General features: G+C 46.7%; 1 protein-coding gene across 1 annotated transcript in view; it reads right to left on the reverse strand.

The window, feature by feature from the left end:
• Positions 1 to 2,492: 2,492 nt before the first annotated feature.
• Positions 2,493 to 27,512, reverse strand: part of IL22RA1 (interleukin 22 receptor subunit alpha 1) — a 28,925-nt gene continuing 3,905 nt past the window's right edge. Inside the window, exons 2-7 of the mRNA XM_020874600.2 lie at positions 26,922 to 27,054; positions 25,609 to 25,787; positions 20,267 to 20,442; positions 9,301 to 9,439; positions 5,349 to 5,470; positions 2,493 to 4,448 (exon numbers count right to left, since the gene is read on the reverse strand). Coding sequence (XP_020730259.2) covers positions 3,495 to 4,448; positions 5,349 to 5,470; positions 9,301 to 9,439; positions 20,267 to 20,442; positions 25,609 to 25,787; positions 26,922 to 27,054 — 1,703 coding nt within the window. The 3' untranslated portion in view covers positions 2,493 to 3,494. The remainder of the gene's footprint in view (positions 4,449 to 5,348; positions 5,471 to 9,300; positions 9,440 to 20,266; positions 20,443 to 25,608; positions 25,788 to 26,921; positions 27,055 to 27,512) is intronic.

Genomic DNA, 27,512 nt, shown 5'->3' on the forward strand with positions numbered 1-27,512 from the left:
AGAACCTTCTCCCGGCGCCTCCTTTCTCCTGCGTCCCTCTCCCTTCCCTGCTCTGTTGCTCTCACACTTAAGTTACTTCCTGTTACAGTTCGTCTCTCACTAACAGGTCAAAACGCGTCTTCCTCATGCCCCTTCCTCATTAGAGTGGGAAGGGAAAACTGGCTCAGGCAACTGAAGGGCCGAGTGGGGGTGCGGATGGGAGGGCAGGGGACGGGGCCGGGGTCTCAGAGCTGTGTGCCTCTGTCCAGGCTGACACTCACGCTGGGGAGGGGCACAGAGGGATCCAGCCTTGCCCTGTGGGACCCTGGAGGAGCCCTCATCCCCCACGGCCCTGTTCTCTCGGTGGTAACTCAGGCAAACCCCGCGCGCTCCTCGGCCGGGGGTTTGGGAGGCCGGGAGTCTTCAGATATCTCAGATTGAAATACCGCCCCCCCTACTTTCAGCTCCCCACCCCCATCCAGGGGGTTAGATGGGGGTGGCTCTAGGGGGATATTTGAGACCAATGAATAGGAAGGGTATTGATATAATAGCATGGTTTCTTCCACTTGCCTAAGAGGAATCACTAAAGGACTTTATTAAAAGCCTGATTCCCTAGGAGCTGTGGATCCAGCAGGTCTGGGCTGGGGCTGAGGAAGATGTATTTTTTTGTAAGCTTCTCAAGGGCTTTTCATGGTGAGGCAAGTTTGGGAAACCTCACCTAAACCCTCTGAGCCACATTTCCCTCCTTTGCAGAATATCAGTGATGCTGCCTATCACGGCAGGTTAATGGAAGAACAAGCCATCAAGAGCAGGACCTTCCCGACAGCGAGGCTGAGTCCCGCCTCCTCTTACTACTCCTTGACCGGCTCTGCTGACTCTTATTCGTTTGCTCTTGGGCTGGGCTCTGCGTGACTTGGAGGCTGGTGACACCAGACTCACCTTTCTCTGGACTGGGTGGGGCCAGGCTGCAGCGTGGTCAAGCTCTAGGGCACTCAGGAATGCCAACGCCCCAGCTGGGCTCCGGGGCCTCGGCCGCTCTGCCCCCTAGCTTGTTCCAGCTGTTTCTGTAGCCTGAGTTTCCTGCCTGACAGGCCGGAGACCTGAGGGGATGAAGCCTACTGGACGCGGGGCCAGGCTGAGGAGGGTCACAGGACTCAGAGACCCATGGACTGTAGGAACAACAGTTACCCCAGGGAGCTTAGAGAGCTTTGTGGCCTTGTGAATTGGAAGAGATGTTTACAGCTTTTAATTAAAAAGTCTCTGACACCCTGACCCACTCACCTGGTGAGAAGAGTCCAGCTGGTAAGTTGGTTTTCATGACTAAACCAGGTGAGACAGTTCACCTTTGGCCAAGTTCACCCCGAGTGACGGGAAGCAGGCTTGTTTGCTGTGTGGGGTCAGAGAGCAATCATCAGGGCCAATGTCGCAGCTGCCGGGAGGAGAATGGGCCAGCCACCCTCCACCAGGGAGATACTGGGTCTAGACCAGTGGCCCTGAGAGATGTTAAATATTAATTACAGATAAGGACTGTGCTGCCTGGCGCTGTGTTGCAGGGGGGGAGGGGTGAGGAATAGGAGGGGAGACGTGCTGGGTACAGTGAAGGGAGGGCATTGCCCCCCCAGGAAGTGTCTCACCAGGGCAGCTGCACTTTGACCCTGTTGCTCGGCTATGTTCAGACAGGGCTTTCGGATGTTCGGAGGGGGATGGAGGCTCTGGCCCCTCGGGGTCCCCACTGGGGCCCTCCCCTCCTTATGTCCCTGGAGTCTCATCCGGCACGAATCCAAACTGCTGTGGGAAGTTCCTTCTCTTGCTGAAGACAAAACATACTAGAGTTGGGGGACTTCCCTGGGGGTCCAGTGGTTAAGACTTCCCCATTCAATGCAGGGGGTGTGGGTCCAATCCCTGTCCAGGGAGCTCAGATCCCACATGCCTCGCTGCCAAAACACCAAAACATAAAACCAAAGCAATATTATAACAAATTCAACAAAGAATTTAAAATAATGGTCTGCATACAATTTTTTTTTTTTTTTAGAAAAAGCACTAATTTTAAACTCTGTGTCGTGGCCTCAGCGGGGGCACAGTGGGGGAGCCCCCTTCTTCTCCTTGGGCCTCTGTTTCCTCATCACAAGGACCACAGGAGATGCAGTGATACAAAGGATGTGACTGCATGCTGAAAGCTCAGATGAGAACCTGCTTTTACGGAGGAGCAGAGGCAGGGGCAGAACGGTGGGGTAGCCCTGCCCTGCCTCTGGGGGTGGGGGGTGCTGGGGAGACAGGTCCTCTGAGAAGGCTGCTGCCACCCCCAAAATAGCTTCCACCTAAGAGCTCAAGGAGGGGGTTCCATGTGTCTCTGGGACCCTGTTTCCTGCAGTCCCTTCCCTGACCTCCTCCTAGGCAGTCCAGACCCTCTGGCTTAGCCTGGAACAATTCTGAGGAAATCAAGATAATCTGAGAAAATGCCTGATCCAAAATCAACCTGAATTGGGGGTAAAAAAAAAAAAATCACAATAGGAGACAGCTAATAGTTTATTGGACATGGCCCATGTGCCAGGCGCTGTGAAACACTTTACAGACATAATTTAATCTCAGCCTCACCACAATCCCATGCGGTAGGTGTGACTATCCACATTATACAGATGAGGAAACTGAGATTTCAAACAGTGATTCATTTGCTTGTAGTCACATGGTTGGGAAGTATTAAGGCTGGAATTGGAACCCAGGTGGACTGAACCCAAGGCTGAGTTTCCAAAGTTGTGAAGTAAGTACAGTTTTTAGTTGTGTCTCCTTCAGGCACCCCGCGGCCCCATGTTTCTCTCAGACCCCGCTCCCAGGATAGGATCTGAAACTCCTGCTGACAGAGAGGGTTTCTGTGTTCTCCCTGCCTGCTGGACCTGCATTTCACTTGGGGTCCAGCCTCCAGTATAAGATGGAAGTTGGAACAGTGCAGTTTCAGGCAGTAACGCTGGTTGGGGCTGGGCCGCACCCGGCCCTGGAGTCTTGCCATCTTGCAGGTTGTTCTGGTTCTGCCCAGTCTGCTAGGAGGCGTCCCTTTTCAGGCTCCTGTTTTCCTTCTTCGGGGAATCATAGAGGAGGCAGAGACCTCAGTCTGCTGAACCAGATTATGAAACTGGCCAGGAAAGGAGTGAAGAGGGGTAGGCTCCAGGAGAACTCTGTATCCGGTGTGTTAGGAGCCGGGGCCCTGGATCTCTGGGAGGCCTCCTCGCATCAACCCCCTCTCTCTGTGTCCTGCCCTGCAGAGCTCGGCGTGCTCAAGCTCGTTTGCACATGGTACACCTCTGAAACTCTGGCTGGAGCTCTTCTCACGTCTATTTTGCTCCAAAGGGATCACAGCCGAGGTGAGGGTCCGGCCTCCTCCTCTGCGGGCTCCTCAAGGGCACCCACCCGGGGCCGGCTGCAGAGCGTGCAGCGTCCCTGGGTGCGGGAGTGATGGCCAAGGATGTGAGCGGGGGGCTGGTGGGGACAGGAGGAAGCCCCAGGCCTGCCCCGCTCTCCGCTCAGGACTCCCACTGCACGGTCAGGGCCAGGCCTCGGAACAGCGAGTCCAGCCCCGTGGACGACTCCAGGTCTGGGGCCTGAAGGCCTGGGCTCTCGGCCTCCGTCTTGGACGCCGGATCCTCGTCACTGGGACACACGAGGGACTCCAGCAGGCCCCGGGGACCTGGACCCTCGTCCACGGGGGAACACGGGAGGGACGGAGTCTGCAAAGAGAGGGCCCCGGGGTGGCCCCCGATCTGGACAGAGGAAAGGAGGGGCAGCTGGCGCCTTAGGGAGCTTCGTGTTCCTGGCTCCCTTTGGCCGATGGAATCAGAGTCAGAGTCTGAGTCTGTGTGAACCCCTAGATGCTGGTGGAAGGATTTTGCTTCTTGTGGGTCCTCTGTGGCCAAGGGGGTCACCTCCTGCAGCAAAAGGCCACCTGGGCTGCAGCTGCCAGCTGGCGCCTCTTTCTGGAGCTGCCCCTTAGTTCCGAGGTGTTTGGGACCAGAGCGTGTCACAGGTGGGGAGTCTCTCCCAGACCCTTCCCCGCACATCCCGTAGGAAGGAGGCCAGCTGTCCGGAGTGGCCCGCGGGGTGTAGGAAGGAAGCCGGGCCTCTGAGACAGCCTGTGGGGTGTAGGAGGGGGGTTTACCTTCCAGGGTCACCTGAGGTGCGTAGGACGGGGGCCTGCCCTCAGGTGCAGCCTGTGGGGCATAGGACGGTGTGGGGAGTCCCTGGTGAGGAGGTCCTCCGGAGGGCCGGAGGACGGGGAGGTCTGGCTGCCCGAGGTAGGCAATCTCAGGCAGGCCATGCCGCGGTGGGGGTCCCGGGGTCTCCGTGGGGTCGGAGAACTTGACTTCAGAGTACTGGACAGGCTGGGCCAGACCGCCAGAGCTGCTGAGGTCGAAGATGGGGATCAGGGTGTGCTCCTGGATGAACCGCAGAGGCTGGAAGGGCAGGATATGCTGGACATCCTAGGCAGGGAGAACAGCACGCCCATTAGAGTGCCTTCTCAGCTACCCCCGCCCCGAGGATGCTGCGGGCACTGCAGTCCTCCCCCAGGGTGGGAGCGAGGGCAAGGGTAGACTGTCTGAGGGCTTTTCCAAGATCCATAAGCCCTGCCTCCTTTCCCAGGGATTCCTCTAAGTGCTGGAGCCTCTGTGAAGCAACAGGGCTCTGGCCCCGTTAGCTGAGGCCCACTTCCAGAGTCTGGCTTGGCCAGGGAGAGCAGTGAGTCACGCTGTGATTTCCCCAGGAGGTGGGTATTCTGGAAGGGGTTGGCTCAGATTTGGGATGACCTTGGGTGATGCTCCCCAGGTGATGCTTCAACTGCTCTTCAGCTCCCAAAGGGCCTCATGGAGGGAGAAAGGAGGGGAGGGGTGGGGGAAAGCGGAGGCCAGGAGAGTTTACAGGAAATGGCTCAGATGGGCTTTGACTTGGAGGGGCCGATGGGCCAACTCCTCCAGCCCCAGACTATCCAGGCTCCACAGCAGGCAGAGATGCCCCAGACTCGGGCTGCTGATATGACATGTGTGGTTTGTTAAGGCTTAATTTAGAAAATTAGTTGCCAAGACTTGAAACATGGGAGAGTTCACATTACCATCTGAAATTCTGACTTCTGAAAAAAACGCAAAGATGCGGCCACACTGGGCCTGGGATCCCAGGTGGCAGAGCCTGCCTGGGCTGCCCATTCAGATAGGACGTGTGCCCCCTTGAAAACCACATGGGGTTTTCTGTTCCATGCCTTCTCTTTCCGAGCCTCTAGCTCTCATTGGTCCACCCCAGGGGCTGCCAGCCATGTCTCTAGGTTGGCAGGAGAAGTGAGGGAGAGCCGGGGGTCCCTGGGCCCATGCCCTCCCCAGGGCCCCGCTCACCAGGGAGCTGGGAGGTGGAGGTGGCTTGGTGATGTATCTGTAGCTCAGATAGCAGAGCCCTGCGACCAGGAAGCCCATGGAGAACAGGAAGGCGCTGGAGAAGGAGTAGGTCCACGTCCGATCTGGCTCAAAAAGAGGCAAAGCCAGAAGGCTGAGGCTGTCAGTGTGGGTGCTGGCAACTCGGGCCTCGTCCCCCAACCCCACCTCTTGGGTCAGGCTTGGGAAGGCCTCTTCTACCCCCGAGACTTACGGGGCCGGGCAAGGGCACAAATGGAGGGCCACACACCATACGTCTAAATATTAAGAATTTATAAATTGCATTTTTACATTGTTAAGTTAAATATGTTCTGTGCCCCCTTCTTGACAAATATACTTTTCATAACAACCTGGAAGGCTTGAAGCTTGCTTCTTGGACACCTCGGGGTGCAGAGTAGAAAGACAGAAGTGCAGGGGGGAGTTCCTGCAAGCCCAGCTTGGCTCCAACCCACACTGTCAGGGGCATCATGCACAAGGATATGGGCTCATGGTCAAGTTCATCCATGGCCCTTGCAATACGCATGCTTTGGCCACCCTTTGGACCGAGGGCTTGCCCTCTGGAAGAAAGACCCAAGGAGGAGATCTGCCGAGACTAGACACAGGCTCCGGCCATTGATACAGGAAATTTGGGGCTCACAGATTCCACGGGGATCTGCCCACTTGGACCTAAGGACCCTTCATCTTATGGGGAGGGCCATGACCAGGGCGGGGCTGGAGCAAGACCTTATAAGGGCCCCTCTTGTCTGGGTCTAAGGGATGTCCTGCCTTCCTGGTGGGGGCTTGGGAAAGAGGCAAAGGGAGGGGAGATGGACAATGAGAGGGGCCTGGCTTGCCCACGTCTCAGTCAAGGTCTGAGCTGTGTATTGGGAAGACCTCACTCAGGAGGGAGCCTGGGAGGCATCACCCTTTCTAAAGGAGAAGGAGAGGACAGATAAGGGCTTTAGTGCTGAGCCTCCTCCCTATAGTCTTGTATCTTTGGGATGGGTGCCTGCAGCCAGTTCTTGGCATGACACACTTCCTGTCACCAACCCAGGTGGGACAGGAAAGTAGCTTGGTAAATAAGAGGTAGCTGGGGTTTTTGTTAAAACTGGTGATTTGGGACTTCCTTGGTGGTCTAGTGGTTGAGAAGCCATCTCCAATACAGGGAATGCTGGTTTGATCCCTGGTTGGAAAACTCAGCTCCCACGTGCTGCCGGGCAACTAGACCACTGTGCCGCAATTAAAGAAAGCCCCTGCTCTGCAACAAGGACACAGCACAGCCAAAACAAACCAACAGAAAGCTGATGATTTGGGTTACCCAGCGGTCTTGACTTTCCAAGTCACCTTCCTTTGGTTCCTGGGCCCTGTGTGGCTTCAGCTTGGGTGGTCGTCAGTTGCCAGTGACCTTGGCAATGACTGGGAATTACTGGAGCCTTTACTTCCAGGCCTCTCCTCTCTCCTTCCCAAGTCCCTGTGGCTTGGGCCTCTCTGGGTAGCTTCCCACTTGAGCGATACCCTGTCCCCTGTCCCGTGATAGGCCCATCACTCTACTGGGGAGAGGACAGGAGCCACATGTTTCTACACGACATGCCTAACGTGGCTGGAAAACTGCAGCTCTCTGTCCCAGGACAGGGACTTGGAACATTTCTGCCGTCTCACTCACGGGGAAGTAGGAAGACATGACAGAAACAGCACTGGAAAGTGGGGTATTAGAGGTCTGGCCCAGTCACTGATGTGTTCTTCTGCGTGACCCTCTCTGGTCTAAGATTTACTATTAATAATAACAGTAGCCAGTGATGACTGAACTCTTAATACACGTCAAGCACTGTGTAGAGTGTTCTACCAATGTTATCCTACCAAATAGAGGGCTATGTATGCTCCCTCCTTACAAATAGCGAAGCTGAGTCTGAGAGGTTAAGTGACTTGTGTGACTAGGTCAACCAGCTACTCAGTGGCGCAGCCAGGGTGGACATGTATAACTCTAAAGCTCATCCTTACAGCCAAGACACAATGATACCTTTGTTTTCTTGTCTATTAAATTAGGATATGGGGTAAGCCGAGCCCTAGACCCCTTTCCAGCATCAGGACGCTGGCATGATGATCCAAGACATTCAGAGATGTAGATAAAGGAGGGGTCCTGGGCTCTGGGGTAAGACAGACTCCTGGATACAGGGTCAAGGGCAGGACGTTTCATCCTGAAGTAGAAGTAATAGAAATAAATGTCCAGTAGAGGGGACTGGCTCTAAACGAACTTGCAGAGTGGTGATTAGAGCCCAGTCTTCAAAATCAGATGAACCTAATTAGGTTCACCGATCAACTGTGTTGCTTATGGGCAAGTTGCTTAAGCTCTCAGAGCCAGACTTCCTCCTCTGTAAAATGGGGATGAGGTTACCCAACTTGCCTGATTGTTGTAAGGATTCAATGGGATAATATATGTAAAGCATTTTTCACAGTGTTTGGCACTAGAGTACATACTTAATAAATGGTAGGACTTCTTATTAATATTCTTGATTATAAAGGATAAGGCACCTTCTATATGTCACCAAGAAATGGTCACTAAAAAGTATGATTCATATAAAAGCAGCTACAGTCTTAGAAAAAAATGATATCATGAGTTAGATCATGTAGGATATGGGTAGATCAGAAGGATATGGGTGGAGTGGTCTGCAAGCTGTCAATAAGCAAGGACATGGAGCAAGCCGGGAGTGGAGGAGATTCATCCAGGAGGGTCTGAGGAGAGGGTCACAAATCATATATACACTCCTAGCTCACTGCCTATGACGTTGGTTTCTTTTTTCTAGTTCTTCCACTGCCAAGTTCTATTCCGGTCTTCGTTTGGCCCTTTCCCCAGGAAGGGCACGCCCCGTTCAAGTGGCCAGTGCTGGCTGGTCCACCACGCATATTTTCCCATGAAAACTAAAGTACTGGGACTCGGGTAGAGAAGTCAGTCTCTTACGGGCTCTTGGAGAAAACATTGAGCTGAATTTCTGAACAAAGCTGAGGACCAGAACCTAACTGATGATGATTCTACCAAGCTGCAGTTATACCCTTGGGTCCAGCCTCTAAGTTGCCTGACCTCTGTTCATTAGAACAGAAATCACCTACTGACATCATTAATCTAAAATGAAGACTAGGGTGGAAACTGTTTTCCAAATCCATCCAATCCAATGCTGTCACTTTCATCCTCTAAACTTACAGCATTACATTTCTATCTCTATGAAAATAAACACAAGTAAAAATATCATGATGCTTACAATGAGAGTTGAGTTTCAATGTGCTAGAGGAAAGGAACATGGGACACCACCTCCTTGAGCCAGTGACTCAAAATGATTTCTATAGAAGCATAGTGATGAGAGTGTCTTCCCTGGAATTAGGCCTCGTTCTGTCACCACTGATGCAATTTTGGGCAAGTTACTTAACCACTCTGTACCTCAGGTTTTTCAGCGGAACCAAGGTGCTTCATAGATAGCTCATGAGAATTGTGTTTTGTCGTGTCTGGTCCCTGGCTGGTACTGCAGAAATGCTATTATAATCACTTATTTTTATTTGACCCGGGAAGGTATTGAGGGATCTTTTTATCTTTTCTGCTCTCCCATCAGCAGATTATTTCCCAGGATGTCTCACTTGAGTTAATATCAAGTTGAATTTGCTTTGCCAGGATACACATGCAGTTTGCCAGAGAGAGGAAATTCAGACATAGGCTGGAGGGTGGAGATTAAACATTTGCTATGATAACCCACCAGCTAACTCATTTATGGATAAACAAAGATTGACTTTAATAATACACTGGTAATCCTTCTGTGTGTGTTTGTGTGTGTATGTGTGTGTGTGTGTGTTTAGAGCACTTTCAAGCCTCACCTGGGTAATCAGGAGGAAAGCACAGAGTCAAGGTTTGAATTCAGCAGTCCCACCTCCCTCTGGCTTCAGCTGAACTTACCTGGCAGCGTTTTTACTTGGCATACATAGGGGGCGCTCTCCTTGAACAAGTTTGGGATACAAATCATGATGGTCCCAAGGAACTCTGTGTCAGGGGTCAGGCCGACAAACTCAAATTCTCTCTGCTTCCCTTCAAGGTCCTGAATTTGACAGAGAACACAGAGCAACACCTCTTATACACCAACCTCCATAAGGAGCCTGCTTACAACTCTGCCAGGGTCATTGCACTTGGTAAAATGGTACAACCAGCTGCCCAAACCATGCACTGGCAGGTCAGTCTGCAGTGCTCCATTCCCAGTCCCCTAACTTCTGGTTTCTCCCTAAAGCCAGTGAGTTGCAAGCTCAGTGTACTTTCACTTGGAACAGTGCCTGGGATTTAGTATGCACTCTATAAATACTTGTTGCTGTTATATTACCACCATCAGGGTGGCACCACCACAATCACTGTCACCAACACCATCACCATCATGACCACCACCACTGCCACCATCACCACCACCATCACTGTCACCAACAACATCACCATCATGACCACCATCACCACCACCACCGCCATCATCACCACAATCACTGTCACCAACACCATCACCATCATGACCACCATGACCACCACCATCATCACCACAATCACTGTCACCAAAACCATCACCATCAGGACCAGCATGACACCACCATCAACACCACAAACACTGTCACCAAAACCATCACCATCATGCCCACAACACTGCCACCCATCACCACCAACCACCATCACCACCACAATCACTGTCACCAACACCATCACCATCATGACCACCACCATCATCACCACAATCACTGTCACCAAAACCATCACCATCAGGACCAGCATGACCACCACCATCATCACCACAATCACTGTCACCAAAACCATCACCATCATGACCACCACCACTGCCACCATCACCACCACCACCACCACCATCACCACCACAATCACTGTCACCAACACCATCACCATCAGGACCACCATGACCACCACCATCATCACCACAATCACTGTCACCAAAACCATCACCATCAGGACCACCATGACCACCACCATCATCACCACAATCACTGTCACCAACACCATCACCATCATGACCACCACCACTGCCACCATCACCACCACCATCACCACCACAATCACTGTCACCAACACCATCACCATCAGGACCACCATGACCACCACCATCACCACCACAATCACCACCACCTCTCCATTCTTCCATCTTCTATTCTCCTTTTCCTCCTTTTTAAACTAAAATAACAGAAACCCTTTGAATATCCATCAATCTCTTACCTCCTCATTGCTTCTGTCTTGACTGGACCTCAATATATTTGCCCTGGACTCTTGCAGTGGCCTCCTTACTAGTCCCCAGTCTTTGGTTTCGTCCCTGTCCACCTCCAGATTTAACCTGTGTCACAGCAATCTCTCTAAACAATTAATATAATTGCAAAGCTCCTTTATTCAAAATCCTTTGATGGTCTAGGTCATATTACAGAGTGAAAAACCCTGGTCCCTGCCCACCTTGTTCACTCATCTCTCCTTACAGCTCACCTAATTAGTACTTCAGCGTCTGGTGATGTTGAATGCCTGCCACTCCTGCAGACACTTTGCTTCGGAAGCAAGCCCTTGCCTTTTGTGTCTGCCCATCCTTCTGCTGGAGCTGCTTTTCAGTTCTTACCCACTTGTATGTCTCAAAACTCTCTGACCTTGAGCTCCTTCCTCGGCTGCCTCATCCCATCATTCTGGCTGTCTTCCTCTCTAATTGTTCTTTTACTGGTTTCAGCCCCTCAGTGTTGTTTCTCCGAAAGTTTCACTCTTCATCTATTTTTTTCCCTCTTCTTCCACGTATTTTCTTGTTGATTTTTTTCTCGATCTGTGGCTCCTGTGATCACCAACGTGTGGATAATCCCCAAAGTGATCTCAGTAAGATCTATGGAATTCCTGGGGCACATGGGCAGCTCCTTCCTGAATACCAGTCTGCGGGCTTCTCTAACCGCACATGTCTAAACATCCTGATCTCCTCTCTCTGGGTTCTGTCTCATCCCCAACCCCAAACTGGCAACTGTATTTGATCCCCTAGTTCAGTTCAGTTCACTTGCTCAGTTATGACCGACTCTTTGAGACTCCACGGACTGCAGCACGCCCGGCCTCCCTGTCCATCACCAACTCCTGGAGCTTGCGCAAACTCACACCCATCGAGTCAGTGATGCCATCCAACCATCTCATCCTCTGTCGTCCCCTTCTCCTGTCTTCAATCTGTTAATAATGTCTTTCTTATTCTAATATCCAAAGCACAAACCTTAAAGCCATTTTTTGACAAATGCTCTCTCATATCCTTTGTATATAATTGCCCTGAAATAATACATAAACTTTTCTTTAAAGGTCTAGGACCTATGTTCTTAGGAGTTTAAAGGCTAAGAATTTTCTTCTTTGGTTCTTTGCCTTTCAGCTATGCCTTCCCTTTTCCAGACACATGGAGGCCAAGGTTTAGGGTTATTTATTTTTTTCTTTTGAAGGGGGTGAAGAAGTACATGTGTGGATCTAACAACATTATTTGATGGAACTCTAACGGTTGAAATGATCATGTGATACAATTCCAGTAGCGTTTTCAAGGTCCCAAGAGTCCTTCTTTCCCCAGTATTTTACTGCCTCCATCCTGGTTCAGGCCCTTTCCATTTCCAGCAGGTACCATTGCAATAGCCCTCTGACTACCACCTTGATCATGCTTTCATTTCTATGTTTGATCTCTCTTCTTTCTCAGTAATTTACAACTTCTATTGGACCAATCTCCCCTAAAATAACAATTATAAATTCTGGTTAAAATAAAAATTACTTTTAGGTATTGGAAAGTACACAAAGCAGGCAGATACTGGAGAAAGAAGAAAGGGAATGGCACCGAATAAATTTTTCTCCCTCTTTAGTATCTTTTGGCCTGAGGACAGGCCCCCATTTATACCACGTGGGGTGGGTAACAGATAGACAAAAACCTTGTAATCTTACTGGTTTGAACAAACAGAAGACAGAATTCAGGGAAATCATTAAAGTTAGAAAGTGAGGAGAGAAACCACAGATAGGAGAAGTTCCTAGAGAGAGAGGGAAGCCTAAACTCTATGTATAAACTTTATCTAAATTCTTGGCTGATACCTAAGGTATGCACTAATGGAGTAGACTCCAAGCAGTCCAGGTAAGATTTCAACTGAATGTTACATAACTGAGATTTTGGAGCTTGAGGTTCAGCCAAATTAAGTGCCTAGAAAGATAAACAAAAATCAATATTCTTTGGAGGAACACAAGAACCCAGTCCTTTCAACATATCATTCACAATGTCTGGGATGCTTTCCAAAATTTTTAGGCATATAGAAAAGAAAAAAATGTAATCCATACTCAGGAGAAAAGACAGTTAATTATAACTTACCCCAAGATAACTAAAATGTTTGAATTAGCAGACAACGATTTTAAAGTCAGTTAAGTTGCTCAATCGTGTCCGCTCTTTGCAACCCCCATGGACTGCAGCATGCCAGGCACCCCCTGTCCGTCACCAACTCCAGGAGCTGGCTCAAATTCATGTCCATCAAGTTGGTGGTGCCTCCAACCATCTCATACCCTGTCGTCCCCTTCTCCTGCCTTCAATATTTCCCAGAATCAGGGTCTTTCCTAATGAATTAGTTCTTCACATCAGGTGGCCAAAGTATTGGAGTTTCAGTTTCAGCATCAGTCCTTCTAATGAATATTCAGGACTGAAATCCTTTAGGATTGACTGGTTTGGTCTTGCAGTCCAAGGGACTCTCAAGAGCCTTCTCCAATATCACAGTTCAAAAACATCAATTTGTTGCCTCTCAGCCTTCTTTATGGTCCAACTCTCACATCCATACATGACTACTGGAAAAACCATAGCTTTAACTAGATGGACCTTTGTCAGCAAAGTAATGTCTCTGCTTTTTAATATGCTGTCTAGGTTGGTCATAGCTTTTATTCCAAGGAGCAAGGGTCTTTTAATTTCATAGTTGCAGTCACCATCTGCAGTGATTTTGGAGCCCAGGAAAATAAAGTCTGTCATTGTTTCCATTGTTTCCCCATCTATTTGCCTTGAAGTGATGGGCCTGGATGCCATGATCTTATTTTTTTGAATGTTGAGTTTTAAGCCAGCCTTTTCACTCTTCTCTTTCACTTTCATCAAGAGGCTCTTTAGTTCTTCTCCACTTTCTGCCATAAAGATGCTGTCATCTGCATATCTGAGGTTATTGATGTTTCTCCCGACAATCTTGATTCCAGCTTGTGTTTCATCCAGCCCAGCGTTTCTCATGATGTACTCTGTAACAAGTTAAATAAGCAGGGTGACAATATACATCTGTGATGTACTCCTTTCCCAATTTGGAACCAGTCTGTTGTTCCATGTCTGGTTCTAACTGTTGCTCTTTGACCTGCATACAGATTTCTCAGGAGGCAGGTAAGGTGGTCTGGTATTCCCATCTCTTTAAAAATTTTCCAGTTTGTTTTGATTCACACAGTCAAAGGCTTTGGTGTAGTCAATAAAGCAGAAGTAGAATGTTTTTCTGGAATTCTCTAGCTTTTTCTATGATCCAAAATTGGCAATTTGACAGTTTGATTGGCAATTTGGTCACTAGTTCCTCTGCCTTTTCTAAATCTAGTCTGAACATCTGGATTGGTTCATGTACTGTTGAAGCCAAGCTTGGAGAATTTTGAGCATTATTTTGCTAGCATGTGAAATGAGTGCAATTGTGTGGTAGTTTGAGCATTATTTGGCATTGCCTTTTTTTTGGAATTGGAATGAAAACTGCCCTTTTCCAGTCCTGTGGCCACTGCTGAGTTTTCCAAATTTGCTGGCATATTGAGTGCAGCACATTAATAGTATCCTCTTTCAGGATTTGAAATAGTTCAGCTGGAATTCCCTCACCTCCTCTAGCTTTGTTCGTAGAGATGCTTCCTAAGGCCCACTTGACTTCCTGTTCCAGGATGTCTGGCTCTAGGTGAGTGATCACACCATGCTGTTTATCTGGGTCATTAAGATCTTTTTTGTATAGTTCTTCTGTGTATTCTTGCCACCTCTTCTTAATATCTTCTGCTTCTGCTTAGGTCCATACCATTTCTGTCCTTTATTGTGCCCTTCTTTGGATGAAATGTTCCCTTGGTATCTGTTATTTTTTTGAAGAGATCTCTAGTTTTTCCCATTTTATTGTTTTCCTCTATTTCTTTGCATTGATTACTTAGGAAGGTTTTCTTATCTCTCTTGCTATTCTTTGGAACTCTGCACTTAAATAGATATATCTTTCCTTTGGGAGAAGGCAATGGCACCCTACTTCAATACTCTTGCCTGGAAAATCCCATGGATGGAGGAGCCTGGTAGGCTGCCGTCTATGGGGTCACAAAGAGTCAGACATGACTGAAGCGATTTAGCAGCAGCAGCAGCAGCAGCAGCATCTTTCCTTTTCTCCTTTGCCTTTCACTTTTCTTCTTTTCTCAGCTGTTTATAAGGCCTCCTCAGACAACCAGCTAATATAAGTATGCTCAAGGAAGTTAAGGAAAATGTGCTCATAATGAATAAATGGTTTTTCAGTAACATATAGACTATAAAAATTAGAGACTTCAGAACTGAAAAAAAAAAATCTAAAAATGCCCACTGAATAGTCTTAACAACAGATTGGAGATGACAGAATAATCAAAGAGCTTGAAAACAGATCAACAGAACACACAAAATTAGATAGTGGTGATGGTTGGAAAATTTCTTGAATATATGAAAACCACTGATTCCTATACTTTAAAGGGGGTGGATTTTATGGTAGGTGATTATATCTCAATTCTTAAGAAGGGAAACACTATCAGAATGCTGTCTAAAGACATACATTTTAAACATAAAAGCACCAGCAGGAAGTTTCAAGAGGAAAGGGACAGATGTATACCTGTGGCTGATTCATGTTGATGTGTGGCAGAAACCAACACAGTATTGTAAAGCAATTATCCTCCAATTAAAAATAAAAGAAAATGTAAAAAATAAATATAAAGGCACCTATAGATTGAAAATATATGGACATAAAAAATATACCATGCAAATTATAGATATAAGGCTTTGTTGTTGTTAAGCTGCTAAATTGTTTCTGACTCTGCCCATGGGAATTCCCAGGCAAGAATACTGGAATGGATTTCCATTTCCTTCTCCAGGGGGTCTTCTTGACCTAGGGATCAAACCCACATCTTCCGCATCAGCAGGTGGATTTTTTACCGCTGAGCCGCCAGGGAAGCCCCAAGTACAAGGCTACTGCTGCTGCTGCTAAGTCACTTCAGTCGTGTCCGACTCTGTGCAACCCCGTCCCTGGGATTCTCCAGGCAAGGACACTGCAGTGGGTTGCCATTTCCTTCTCCAGCGCATAAAAGTGAAAAGTGAAAGTGAAGTCGTTCAGCCATGTCCGACTCTTCGAGACCCATGGACTGCAGCCTACCAGGCTCTTCCCTCCATGGGATTTTCCAGGCAAGAGTACTGGAGGGGTGTGCCATTGCCTTCTGTCACTATATTAATAGTAGACAAGGTAGAGTTCAATAAAAAGAGTATTACTAGAGATAAAAAGGGACAATTCATAATGATGAAAGGGTCAATTCACCAGGAGGCTGTAACAACCGTGTCTGTAACTGTCTGATAATAAAGTTTCAAATATGCACAGAATTAAAGGGGAAAATAGACAAGTCCATAATCAAAGCTGGAGATTGTAATACTCTCAGCAATTAAGAGAACAATAGAGCTCCCCCAAATCAGGAAAGACATAGAAGATATGAATGACACTCTTAGCCGCCTTTGTCTAATTGGTATTTGTAGAACACTCCACAAAACACCCGCAAAACACATACTCTTTTCGAGGGCATGTGAAACATTCACCAAGATAGCCCATATGCTGGGCCATAAAACAAGTCTCCATAAAGGAGTGAACTCATACAGAATATGTTCTCTGGTCACAAACTGAATTAAACTGTAAATCAGTAACAATAAAATATTCATTCAAACCCCAAATATTTGCCCAAAATGAGTTGTGATAAAGCCTCTTCCTGCTCAGTAATCTCTATTCACTCCCCTTGACAACCGAAGCAAATAAAGACTCCTGATTCCTCCATCTGCCCTCCAGACCTCTACGGCATGGCCCCAGCCTGTCTTTTCAGGGTTATCATTGTGCATCAGTGGTTCTTAAACTTTAGGGTGAGTAGTGATCATTGGGTTCCTACTAAAATTCAGATCCCAGAGGTGAAACTCTAGAATTTGATGAAGCAGATTATAAGGGGGCCCAAGAACGTGCATTTCAAACCAAGGCAGTAGGAGATTGTGATGCCATTGGTTTGGGACCAGGTTTATTTATTGAGAAACTGTTCTACATGTCCCTATGATTCAGCTCAAATGGGTAGTTTTGTGCTTTCCAACACTATCCTAAGTTTCCCTGCTTTTCTCTCTGATCATAGTGGGACAAGGTAGACCAGTGAAGGGGGCAGGGGAGGAATGTGAGCTTGGAACAAGGCTGGCTTGGAGTCTTGACTACATTATTATTTGCTGACCAGTCTTGAGCAAGTGACTTAACCTCTCTGAACCTCTGCTTTCTCATTCAGAAAATGGAGATAGAATCACCTACCTCATAGTGTTGTGATGAGAAATAAATGACACAATCGGCATATATTACCTGGTACACCTCAGAAACTGGTATAGGCACAAGAGCCTCCTGTTCTAGAGGTTCGTTCAGATCTCTCTGAGCTGACACCTCTTCTCTCTCATTCCAGCCCCTGTCCTGTCTCTCACACTCGTTTCCCTCTGCCTCTAGCTGTATGAATTCTTGCTTTCATTCTTGCCACACCCATTAGATTACAAACCCCCTGAGTGCAGGAATAGTCATTCAATGGAGTTATGGATCAGTAGCACACTACAGGGGTAAGGGGACATACTTCATATTTTGTTTTCTGAATACAAAAAGAAATATGTAACATTTGACAATTTATGTCCCTGCCTTCCACCTTTCATTATTACTGATCTTAAGACACTGCCTGTATCCAGTTCCCACAAAAAGTGGAGAGTCAGCAAAAAGAATTGCAGCTGTAGAAATTGATTCCTTGAGCACAAAATGAAGCAGGGCAAAAGCTAACAGAGTTTCACCAAGAGAATGCACTGGCCATAACAAACACCTTCTTCCGATAACACAAGAGACAACTCTACATATGGACACATCAGATGGGCAACACCAAAAGCAGATTGATTTTTTTTCCTTTTTTTTTTTTTTGCAGCCAAAGATGGAGAAGCTCTCCATAGTCAACAAAAACAAGATTGGGAGCTGACTGTGGCTCAGATCATGAACTCTTTATTGCAAAATTCAGACTTAAATTGAAGAAAGTAGGAAAAACCAGTAGGCCATTCAAGTATGATCTAAATCAAATCCTTTATGATTATATAGTGAAAGTGACAAATAGATTCAAGGGATTAGATCTGATAGACAGAGTGCCTGAAGAACTATGGATGGAGGTTTGTAACATTGTATAGGAGGTGGTGACCAAAACCATCCCCAAGAAAAACAAATGCAAGAAGGCAAAAAGTTTCTCTGAGGAGGACTTACAAATAACTGAGAAAAGAAGAGCAGTGGAAGGCAAAGGAGAAAGGGAAAAATTTACTCAACAGAATGCAGAGTTCCGAAGAACAGCAAGGAGAGATTAGAAAGCCTTCCTCAGTGAACAGTGCAAAGAAACAGAGGAAGACAATAGAATGGGAAAGACTAGAAATATCTTCAAGAAGTTTGAGTAAGCTCCAGGAGTTGGTGATGGACAGGGAAGCCTGGTGTGCTGCAGTCCATGGGGCCGTAAAGAGTCGGACAGGACTGAGCAACTGAGCTGAACTGAACTTCAAGAAAACTAGAGATACCAAGGGAACATTTTCTGCAAAGTTGGGCACAATAAAGGACAGAAACAGCAAGGACCTAACAGAAGCAGAAGATATTAAGAAGAGGTGGCAAGAATACACAAAGAACTGTACAAAAAATGTCTTAATGACTTGGATAACCATGATAGTGTGGTCACTCACCTATCACCTAGAACCAGACATCCTGGAATGTGAAGTCAAGTGGGCCTTAGGAAGCATCACTCCAAATAAAGCTAGTGGAAGTGATGGAATTCCAGCTGAACTATTTCAAATCCTGAAAGAGGATACTATTAACGTGCTGCACTCAATATGCCAGCAAATTCGGAAAACTCAGCAGTGGCCACAGGACTGGAAGAGGGCAGTTTTCATTCCAATTCCAAATAAAGGCAATGCCAAATAATGCTCAAACTACCACACAATTGCACTCATTTCACATGCTAGCAAAATAATGCTCAAAATTCTCCAAGCTAGGCTTCAACAGTACATGAACCAATAACTTCCAGATGTTCAGACTGGATTTAGAAAAGGCAGAGGAACCAGTGATCAAATTGCCAATATCTGTTGGATCATAAGAAAAGCTAGAGAATTCCAGAAAAACATTCTACTTCTGTCTTATTGACTACACCAAAGCCTTTGACTGTGTGGATCACAACAAACTGTGGAAAATTCTTCAAGAGATGGGAACACCAGACCACTTTACCTGCCTCCTGAGAAATCTGTATGCAGGTCAAAGAGCAATAGTTAGAACCAGACATGGAACAACAGACTGGTTCCAAATTGGGAAAGGAGTGCATCAAGGCTATATATTATTATCCTGTTTATTTCACTTATATGCAGAGTACATCATGAGAAACACTGGGCTGGATGAAACACAAGCTGGAATCAAGATTGTCGGAAGAAATATCAACAACCTCAGATATGCAGATGATACCAACCTAATGGCAGAAAGCAAAGAGAAACTAAAGAGCCTCTTGATGAAAGTGAAAGAGGAGAGTGAAAAAGCTGGCTTAAAATTCAACATTGAAGAACAAAGATCATGATATATGGTCCCCCCACTTCATGGCAAATAGATGGGGAAAAAGTGGAAACAGTGACAGATTTTATTTTCTTGGGCTCCAAAATCACTGTGGATGGTGACTGCATTCACGAAATTAAAAGATGCTTGCTCTTTGGGAGAAAAGCCATGACAAACCTAGATAGTGTATTAAAAAGCAGAGACATTACTTTGCCAGCAAAAGTCCATATAGTCAAAACTATGGTTTTTCCAGCAGTCATGTATGGATGTGAGAACTGACCCATAAAGAAGGTTGAGCACCAAAGAATTGATGCTTTCGAACTGTGGTGCTTGAGCAGACTCTTGCGAGTTCCTTGGACAGCAAGGAGATAGAGATCAAGCCAGTCAAAGCTTAAGGAAATCAACCCTGAATTTTTGTTGGAAGGACTGATGCTGAAGCTGAAACTCCAAAACTTTGGCCACCTGATGCCAAGAGTGGACTCATTGAAAAGACCCTGATGCTGGGAAAGATTGAAGGCAGGAGAAGGGGACGACAGAGAATGAGATGGTTGGATGGCATCACTGACTCAATGGACATGAGTTTGAGCAAACTTCAGGATATCGTGAAGTACAGGGAATCCTGTGGGGCAGTCCACAGGGTTGCAAAGAGTTGGACATGACTTAGGGACTGAACAACAAAAGAAATTGATTCCAGTATTTTCCAAAGCGGACATGTGAGAATGTTAATAGAAGATGTTCTTCAGAATGCTAGAAGGCCTTAGGCAAAACAAAACAAAACATGTAATGCAAAATAAAGGGACTTTCTCTGATCAAATATGTGAGAACAGTTGTATTAAACAAACTGAAACTGGAGTCTTGAGTTTGCAGGACTTGTCAGAGACTTTAGCATGCTATTGTGTGCGTGAATCTACAAGAGGTAGGCTGTAGATGTATTTTGGGAAATGCTGATTTATATAACACATCTCATTTCTACTTAAAACAATGCAGAGAGGAAAATGGGTTTTGGAGGCAGGGGAGGACCATGGTGGTGTGTATATTTACCCATTTACCATTTGGTAGGTGTGGTTGATGCGCAGCTTTAAGCGGTAGAGCAGGCCTTGGAAGATGTTCTCCAAGGTCAGCTGGTGGCCATTCCGTGCGCGGATCGGTGTGTAGCTGGGATGGACAATCATCTGGATGGATCTCACCTTGGGGATACAGGTCACATCAGGTGGTTTGATGATAGCTAGAAAAGGGAGAGAGAAAAAAAGAAATGAAACAGTTGGAATCAGCCAGAAGTGTCTGAGAGGCTGCCGTAGATCTTGGGAAATGACTGCTTCCCACCCCCTCCCACCCCAACCCCAGTCATGTTTCTGAAAGCGTCCACTAAATTAACAGGTGAGAAGAGACGCAACTGGTGTTTGGGTGTAAGGTTGGCAAAGGGGTGACCAAAGGTGGTCGGAAGAGCCCAGGGAGAGGGGCCCTGGCCCCCTAGGCTGATCATGCCCTTGCCCCAGCCTCCATACATCCCTACCTCGAGTCTTGTTGGACACCTTGGCAATGAGAGTTTTGGGGAGAGATGTTTCAACTATGCATCCTGAAGAATGTTTGCGGTTTCCAATATCATTGATGCAACCTCAAAGGCAAGGCCTAAGACTTCAATCTCTCTCAAGACGAATTTTCCAAATAACCAAATGACCTTTCCTGGTTTATAGACCCTTTTGTAAATTTGATGAATGCTATGGTTCTTTGCTCCCCCAAAATGTACATATACAAAAATCTTGCAAACAATTTCAGGGATTCATGTCTCCCCCTGAAGCTAACTTATAAAAAGTCCTCAAGGGTCCATTGACCTCCAAGATTAAAATGATCTGCACTAAAAAAAAAAAAAAAAGAAGCATCTAGATACCAGCCAAAGTAAAAAAAAAAAGTAAAAATAAAATGATCTGCACTAAAAGAATGTTTGCTTCAGTGTTGTTTATTAAAAAACAACAATAACAAAAAAACTGATTGCCTCCAAAAGGGAATCAGGGAAGTCAGTTAAAGTACCTCTGTAGAATGGATCATTTTTGTAGTTGTGAGATACCATGATGTGGAAAGTATTTAATGACATCTGCCTATTTGGAACATCCAAGGAGCGGCAGCTGCGTGGGCACAGGAGGGCCAAGAGGAGCTACTCCACGTTCAAGGTCAGGAGGGGCGGCCCTGAGGAGAGACCCCTCGTCCAGGGTAAATAGCAGCGGCTGTGCTTTGCTGGAGCAGCCGTGAAGAGACACCCCACGTCCAAGGTAAGAGAAACCCAAGTAAGACAGTAGGTGTTGCGAGAGGGCATCAAAGGGCAGACACAATGAAACCATAATCACAGAAAACTGGCCAATCTGATCACAGGACCACAGCCGTGTCTAACTCAGTGAGACTGAGCCATGCCGTGGGGGGCCACCCAAGGCGGACGGGTCATGGTGGAGAGGTCTGACAGAATGTGGTCCACTGGAGAAGAGAATGGCAAACCACTTCAGAATTCTTGTCTTGAGAACCCCATGAACAGTATGAAAAGGCAAAATGATAGGATACTGAAAGAGGAACTCCCCAGGTTGGGAGGTGCCCAATATGCTACTGGAAATCAGTGGAGAAATAACTCCAGAAAGAATGAAGGGATGGAGCCAAAGCAAAAACAATACCCAGCTGTGGATGTGACTGGTGATAGAAGCAAAGTCTGATGCTGTAAAGAGCAATATTGCATAGGAACCTGGAATGTTAGGTCCATGAATCAGTGCAAATTGGAAGTGGTCAAACAGGAGATGGCAAGAGTGAATGTCGACATTCTAGGAATCAGCGAACTAAAATGGACTGGAATGGGTGAATTTAACTCAGATGACCATTATATCTACTACTGTGGGCAGGAATCCCTTAGAAGAAATGGAATAGCCATCGTGGTCAACAAAAGAGTCCGAAATGCAGTAATTGGATGCAATCTCAAGAACGACAGAATGATCTCTGTTTGTTTCCAAACAAACCATTCAATATCATGGTAATCCAAGTGTATGCCCCAACCAGTAATGCTGAAGAAGCTGAAGCTGAATGGTTCTATGAAGACCTACAAGACCTTTTAGAACTAACACCCCAAAAAGATGTCCTTTTCATTATAGGGGACTGGAATGCAAAAGTAGGAAGTGAAGAAATACCTGGAGTAACAGCAAATTTGGCCTTCGAGTACAGAATGAAGCCAGGCAAAGGCTAATAGAGCTTTGCCAAGAGAACACACTGGTCACAGCAAACACCCTCTTCCAACAACAAAAGAAAAGACTCTACACATGGACATCCCCAGATGGTCAACACCGAAATCAGATTGATTATATTCTTTGCAGCCAAAGATGGAGAAGCTATATATAGTCAGCTAAAATAAGACCGGGAGTTGACTGTGGCTCAGATCATGAACTCCTTATTGCCAAATTCAGACTTAAATTGAAGAAAGTAGGGAAAACCACTAGACCATTCAGGTATGACCTAAATAAAATCCCTTATGATTATACAGTGAAAGTGAGAAATAGATTTAAGGGACTAGATCTGATAGACAGAGTACCTGATGAACTACGGACAGAGTTTGTGACATTTTACAGGAGACAGGGATCAAGACCATCCTCAGGAAAAGAAATGCAAAAAAAGCAAATGGCTGTCTGAGGAGGCCTTGCAAATAGCTGTGAAAAGATGAGAAACAAAAAGCAAAGGAGAAAAGGAAAGATTCCCATTTGAATGTAGAGTTCCAAAGAATAGCAAGGAGAGATAAGAAAGCCTTCCTCAGTGATCAAAGCAAAGAAATAGAGAAAAATAACAGAATGGGAAAGACTAGAGATCTCTTCAAGAAAATTAGAGATACCAAGGGAACATTTCATGCAAAGATGGGCTCGATAAAGGACAGAAATGTTATGGACCTAACAGAAGCAGAAGATATTAAGAAGAGGTGGAAAGAATACACAGAAGAACTGTACAAAAAAGATCTTCACGACCCAGGTAATCACAATGGTATGATCACTCACCTAGAGCCAGACATCCTGGAATGTGAAGTCAAGTGGGCCTTAGAAAGCATCACTATGAACAAAGCTAGTGGAGGTGATGGAATTCCAGTTTAGCTATTTCAAATCCTGAAAGATGATGCTGTGAAAGTGCTGCACTCAATATGCCAGCAAATTTGGAAAACTCAGCAGTGGCCACAGGAGTGGAAAAGGGCAGTTTTCATTCCAATCCCAAAGAAAGGCAATGTCAAAGAATGCTCAAACTACCGTGCAATTGTACTCATCTCACATGCTAGTAAAGTAATGCTCAAAATTCTCTAAGCCAGGCTTCAGCAATACATGAACCATGAACTTCCAGATGTTCAAGCTGGTTTTAGAAAAAGCAGAGGAACCAGTGATCAAATTGCCAACATCTGTTGGATCATTGAAAAAGCAAGAGAGTTCCAGAAAAACATCTATTTCTGCTTTATTCACTATGCCAAAGCATTTGACTATGTGGATCACAACAAACTGTGGAAAATTCTGAAAGAGACCACCTGACCTGCCTCTTGAGAAGCCTGTATGCAGGTCAGGAATCAACAGTTAGAACTGGACATGGAACAACAGACTGGTTGCAAATAGGAAAAGGAATATGTCAAGGCTGTATATTGTCACCTTGCTTATTCAACTTATATGCAGAGTACATCGTGAGAAATGCTGGGCTGGATGAAGCACAAGCTGGAATCAAGATTGCCAGGAGAAATCATCAATAACCTCAGATATGCAGATGACACCACCCTTATGGCAGAAAGTGAAGAGGAACTAAAAAGCCTCTTGATTAGAGTGAAAAAGTTGACTGAAAGCTCAACATTCAGAAAACTAAGATCATGGCATCTGGTACCATCACTTAATGGAAAATAGATGGGGAAACAGTGGAAACAGTGGCAGACTTTATTTTTTTGGGTTTCAAAATCACTGTAGATGGTGATTGCAGCCATGAAATTAAAAGATGCTTACTCCTTGGAAGAAAAGTTATGACCAACCTAGATAGCATATTAAAAAGCAGAGACCTTACTTTGCCAACAAAGGTCCGTCTAGTCAAGGTTATGGTTTTTCCAGTGGTCATGTATGGATGTGAGAGTTGGACTGTGAAGGAAGCTGAGTGCCAAAGAATTGATGGTTTTGAAATGTGGTGTTGGAGAAGACTCTTGAGAGTCCCTTGGACTGCAAAGAGATCCAACCAGTCCATCCTAAAGGAGATTAGTCCTGGGTGTTCATTGGAAGGACTGATGCTGAAGCTGAAACTCCAATACTTTGGCCACCTCATGCGAAGAGTTGACTCATTGGAAAAGACCCTGATGCTGGGAGGGATTGAGGGTAAGAGGAGAAGGGGGCGACAGAGGGTGAGATGGTTGGATGGCATCACCGACTCAATGGACTTGAGTTTGGGTAAACTCCGGGATTTTGTGACGGACAGGGAGGCCTGGCGTGCTGTGATTCATGGGGTTGCAAAGAGTCAGACACGACTGAGTGACTGAACTGAACTGAAGTGTTCATGATACCATGATATGAAAAACAAACCACCTGGTCACAAAAGAGTAGATACAGCTGCTAGTAACTGCGGTTATGTTTAAGTGTTCAGATTATTTGGGCTTAGCTCTATTTTTCTTTGCGTATATTTTCCAAATTTCCTACAATAACTATGCATTAATTGAACAACCTGAGAGACAATATAAAATAACTTGCTGAATTTTATTTTTTATTTTCTTAAAAAAACATGTGACTTTTAAGTCAGTTAGTGAACATCACCAGTTTAACTTGAGTGAGGAGTTTAACGACTCATCCATTTATCCATCCACCCATCTAACCCTTCATCAGTTATGTACGGAGCAACTCCTATGTGCCAGGTGCTATGTTAGGGACTAGGAATACAATGGATCCCATGCCCACGCACGCCTTCATGGAGCTCACATTTCAATTCAGATGATACCCGTGCAAGCAAACAATAAAGACAGTTATGATCTGAGCTCTGAAGTCAGTGAAGAGTTCATGGTGATGGAAAATAGCAGGTAATGACCTGTATCGTAAAAGGGAGTTGTTGGGGCTGTGGGGTGGAGATATTCACTTAGGAGGTGATGTGGAAACTGAAACCATGACTGAGGATTGGAAAAGAGTCAAACAGGAGTAGGGGGATGGAGTTAGGAGGCCTTGGTTGCACTAAAGTGGTAAGGTGAATGTGGTCTAGAGATGGAGAAAGATGGAGAACCACACGGGGGACGCTGTCCAGTCTGGGGCGTCTTCCGTAAAAGCCACATCCTTAACTGGCCCTGAGAGGCAGAGCCCCTCTGGACGCTCCACCCACTGCAGAGGGGAAATGGCCGTCCTCGCACCCCAGATCCTGTGCAACGAGAGCCCCCCCTCACTGTGCTGCAGTGAGTTGAAGCGGTCAGTCGTCTTGGTGGCAGACCGGCCTGTCCCGTCAGTGGCGGTGACCCGGGCGTAGTAGAGCTCAGTGAGGTTGCCTGTCTCCACGGTAAGGTTGCAGGATTTCCGGGTGATCCGCTGGCAGCCCTCCTTTTCCAACCACTCTCCTTCTCCATACCTGTGGGCCAGGGAGGGGCTGGAGCACACCCTTCATGAACAGGCTTGGCAGCCAGCCTGTGGTTTATTAATATTGATAACGATATTGAATATTTACTTAGCACGTGTGTCCCAGGCTTTTTATGCAGATGATCTGTTAGTCTTCAGATCAACCTCACAACAGTGTTGCGAGGTTCACACATTATTAATATCTTCCTTCCTTTTCAAGTCAGGAAGCTGGGGCTTCAGGAAGTAAAATTTGCCCAGGTGTTTGCATCATGCATGCAGGGAGCCAGGATGTGAACTCAGACAGTTTGAGTTCATATTCTGGGCACTGGTAGGCCCATTTAAAGGTCAGGGACCTGGGCCTTGGAGAGGGCAAGTGACTTGCCACAGGATGAAGTGGCAGGAGGAGGAATGGCACCCAGGTTTGCAGATTCCTGAGCCCATGCAACCCCCCTCTCCTGCCTGGGAAGGGAGATGAGCAGAAATGGGGCTGGGTGGGGGCTGGAGGGGGTGAACAAGACTTTTTGTTGACTGGCGTGCATGCGTGCTCAGTCGCTTCAGTTATGTCCGACTCTGTGCAACTCTATAGACTGCAGCCTACCAGGCTCCCCGTCCATGGGATTCTCCAGGCAAGAATACTGGAGTGGGTCGCCATGCCCTCATCCAGGGGATCTTCCTGACTCAGGGGTGGAACCTCTTCCGTCTACCTGCGTCAGCAGGCAGGTTCTTTACGACTAGCGCCACCTGGTTGCTGACTTAGTCTTCTCCAAATAACAAAGCAATGGTTGGGCATTTGTTCTTTGCCAGGCACACATGCTAATGACTCACTTAACCCATCCAACAACCCTAAGAGGAAGGTATTATTGCTATCTTTACTTCATGGATGGGAAATGGAGGCTGGGTGAATTTATCTACCTGCCCGGGGTTATAGGATGAGGGGCTGGAGTTTGCCTTCGGAGCCCGTACTTGTAACCATCATTCTAACCTCTCCCTGCAGAAGAAACTTCAAGGAACAAAGCCATGTCTTGGGGGAGTGTTGCTGAGTGATGCCAGTCTGGGTCCAAGGGGGACGTGGGGACATACGGAAGAGGGGAGGGTTTTCTTTGGTTTCAGAGCAGAGCCAAAGGGGTCACATTGCTGGGGAGCCTACGTCTTATACTGGACGCTGTAGACGGCGTCAGGGGCACTCTCCGGCCTGCCGTCCCACGTCAGGATGTTTTCGAAGTTGCTGGACTGGAACTTCACGTGCTGAAGGAGATCCGAGGTGTCCTCAGCGATGTGAGCTGCCAGAAGTGGGGGCAGGGTGAGCAGGTGGGTGCATAGACCCCGCCCTAGCCCCCTTTCGAGTTGCCAACTGAGGGGGTGAGCCAGCAACCACTTAGCAGGAGACTGTGCTAGCTGACCCTCCTGCTCCCTTCACTTCTTTTTTTCCTTTTTATTGAGCTATGATTCACATTCCATACAATTCACCACTTAAAATCATACAGTCCCGTGGTATCCTAAATATATTCACAAGGTAGTGTAGACCACTGCCTCAGGACGTGTTCATCGCCCACAAACAAATTTTGTATCCGTGAGCTGTCATTCCTATCCCTCCCCGTCCTCCCAGCCCCAGGCAACCAATAATCTACTTCCTGTCTCAATGACTTTGCCTATTTGGACATTTTGTACAAATGAAGTTATCCAATTGGCCTCTGGCTTCTTTCACTTAGCATCATGTTTTCATGGTTCATCCATATTA

Source organism: Odocoileus virginianus, chromosome 30 (genome assembly GCF_023699985.2).
Source record: "Odocoileus virginianus isolate 20LAN1187 ecotype Illinois chromosome 30, Ovbor_1.2, whole genome shotgun sequence".
Classification (NCBI taxonomy): domain Eukaryota; kingdom Metazoa; phylum Chordata; class Mammalia; order Artiodactyla; family Cervidae; genus Odocoileus; species Odocoileus virginianus.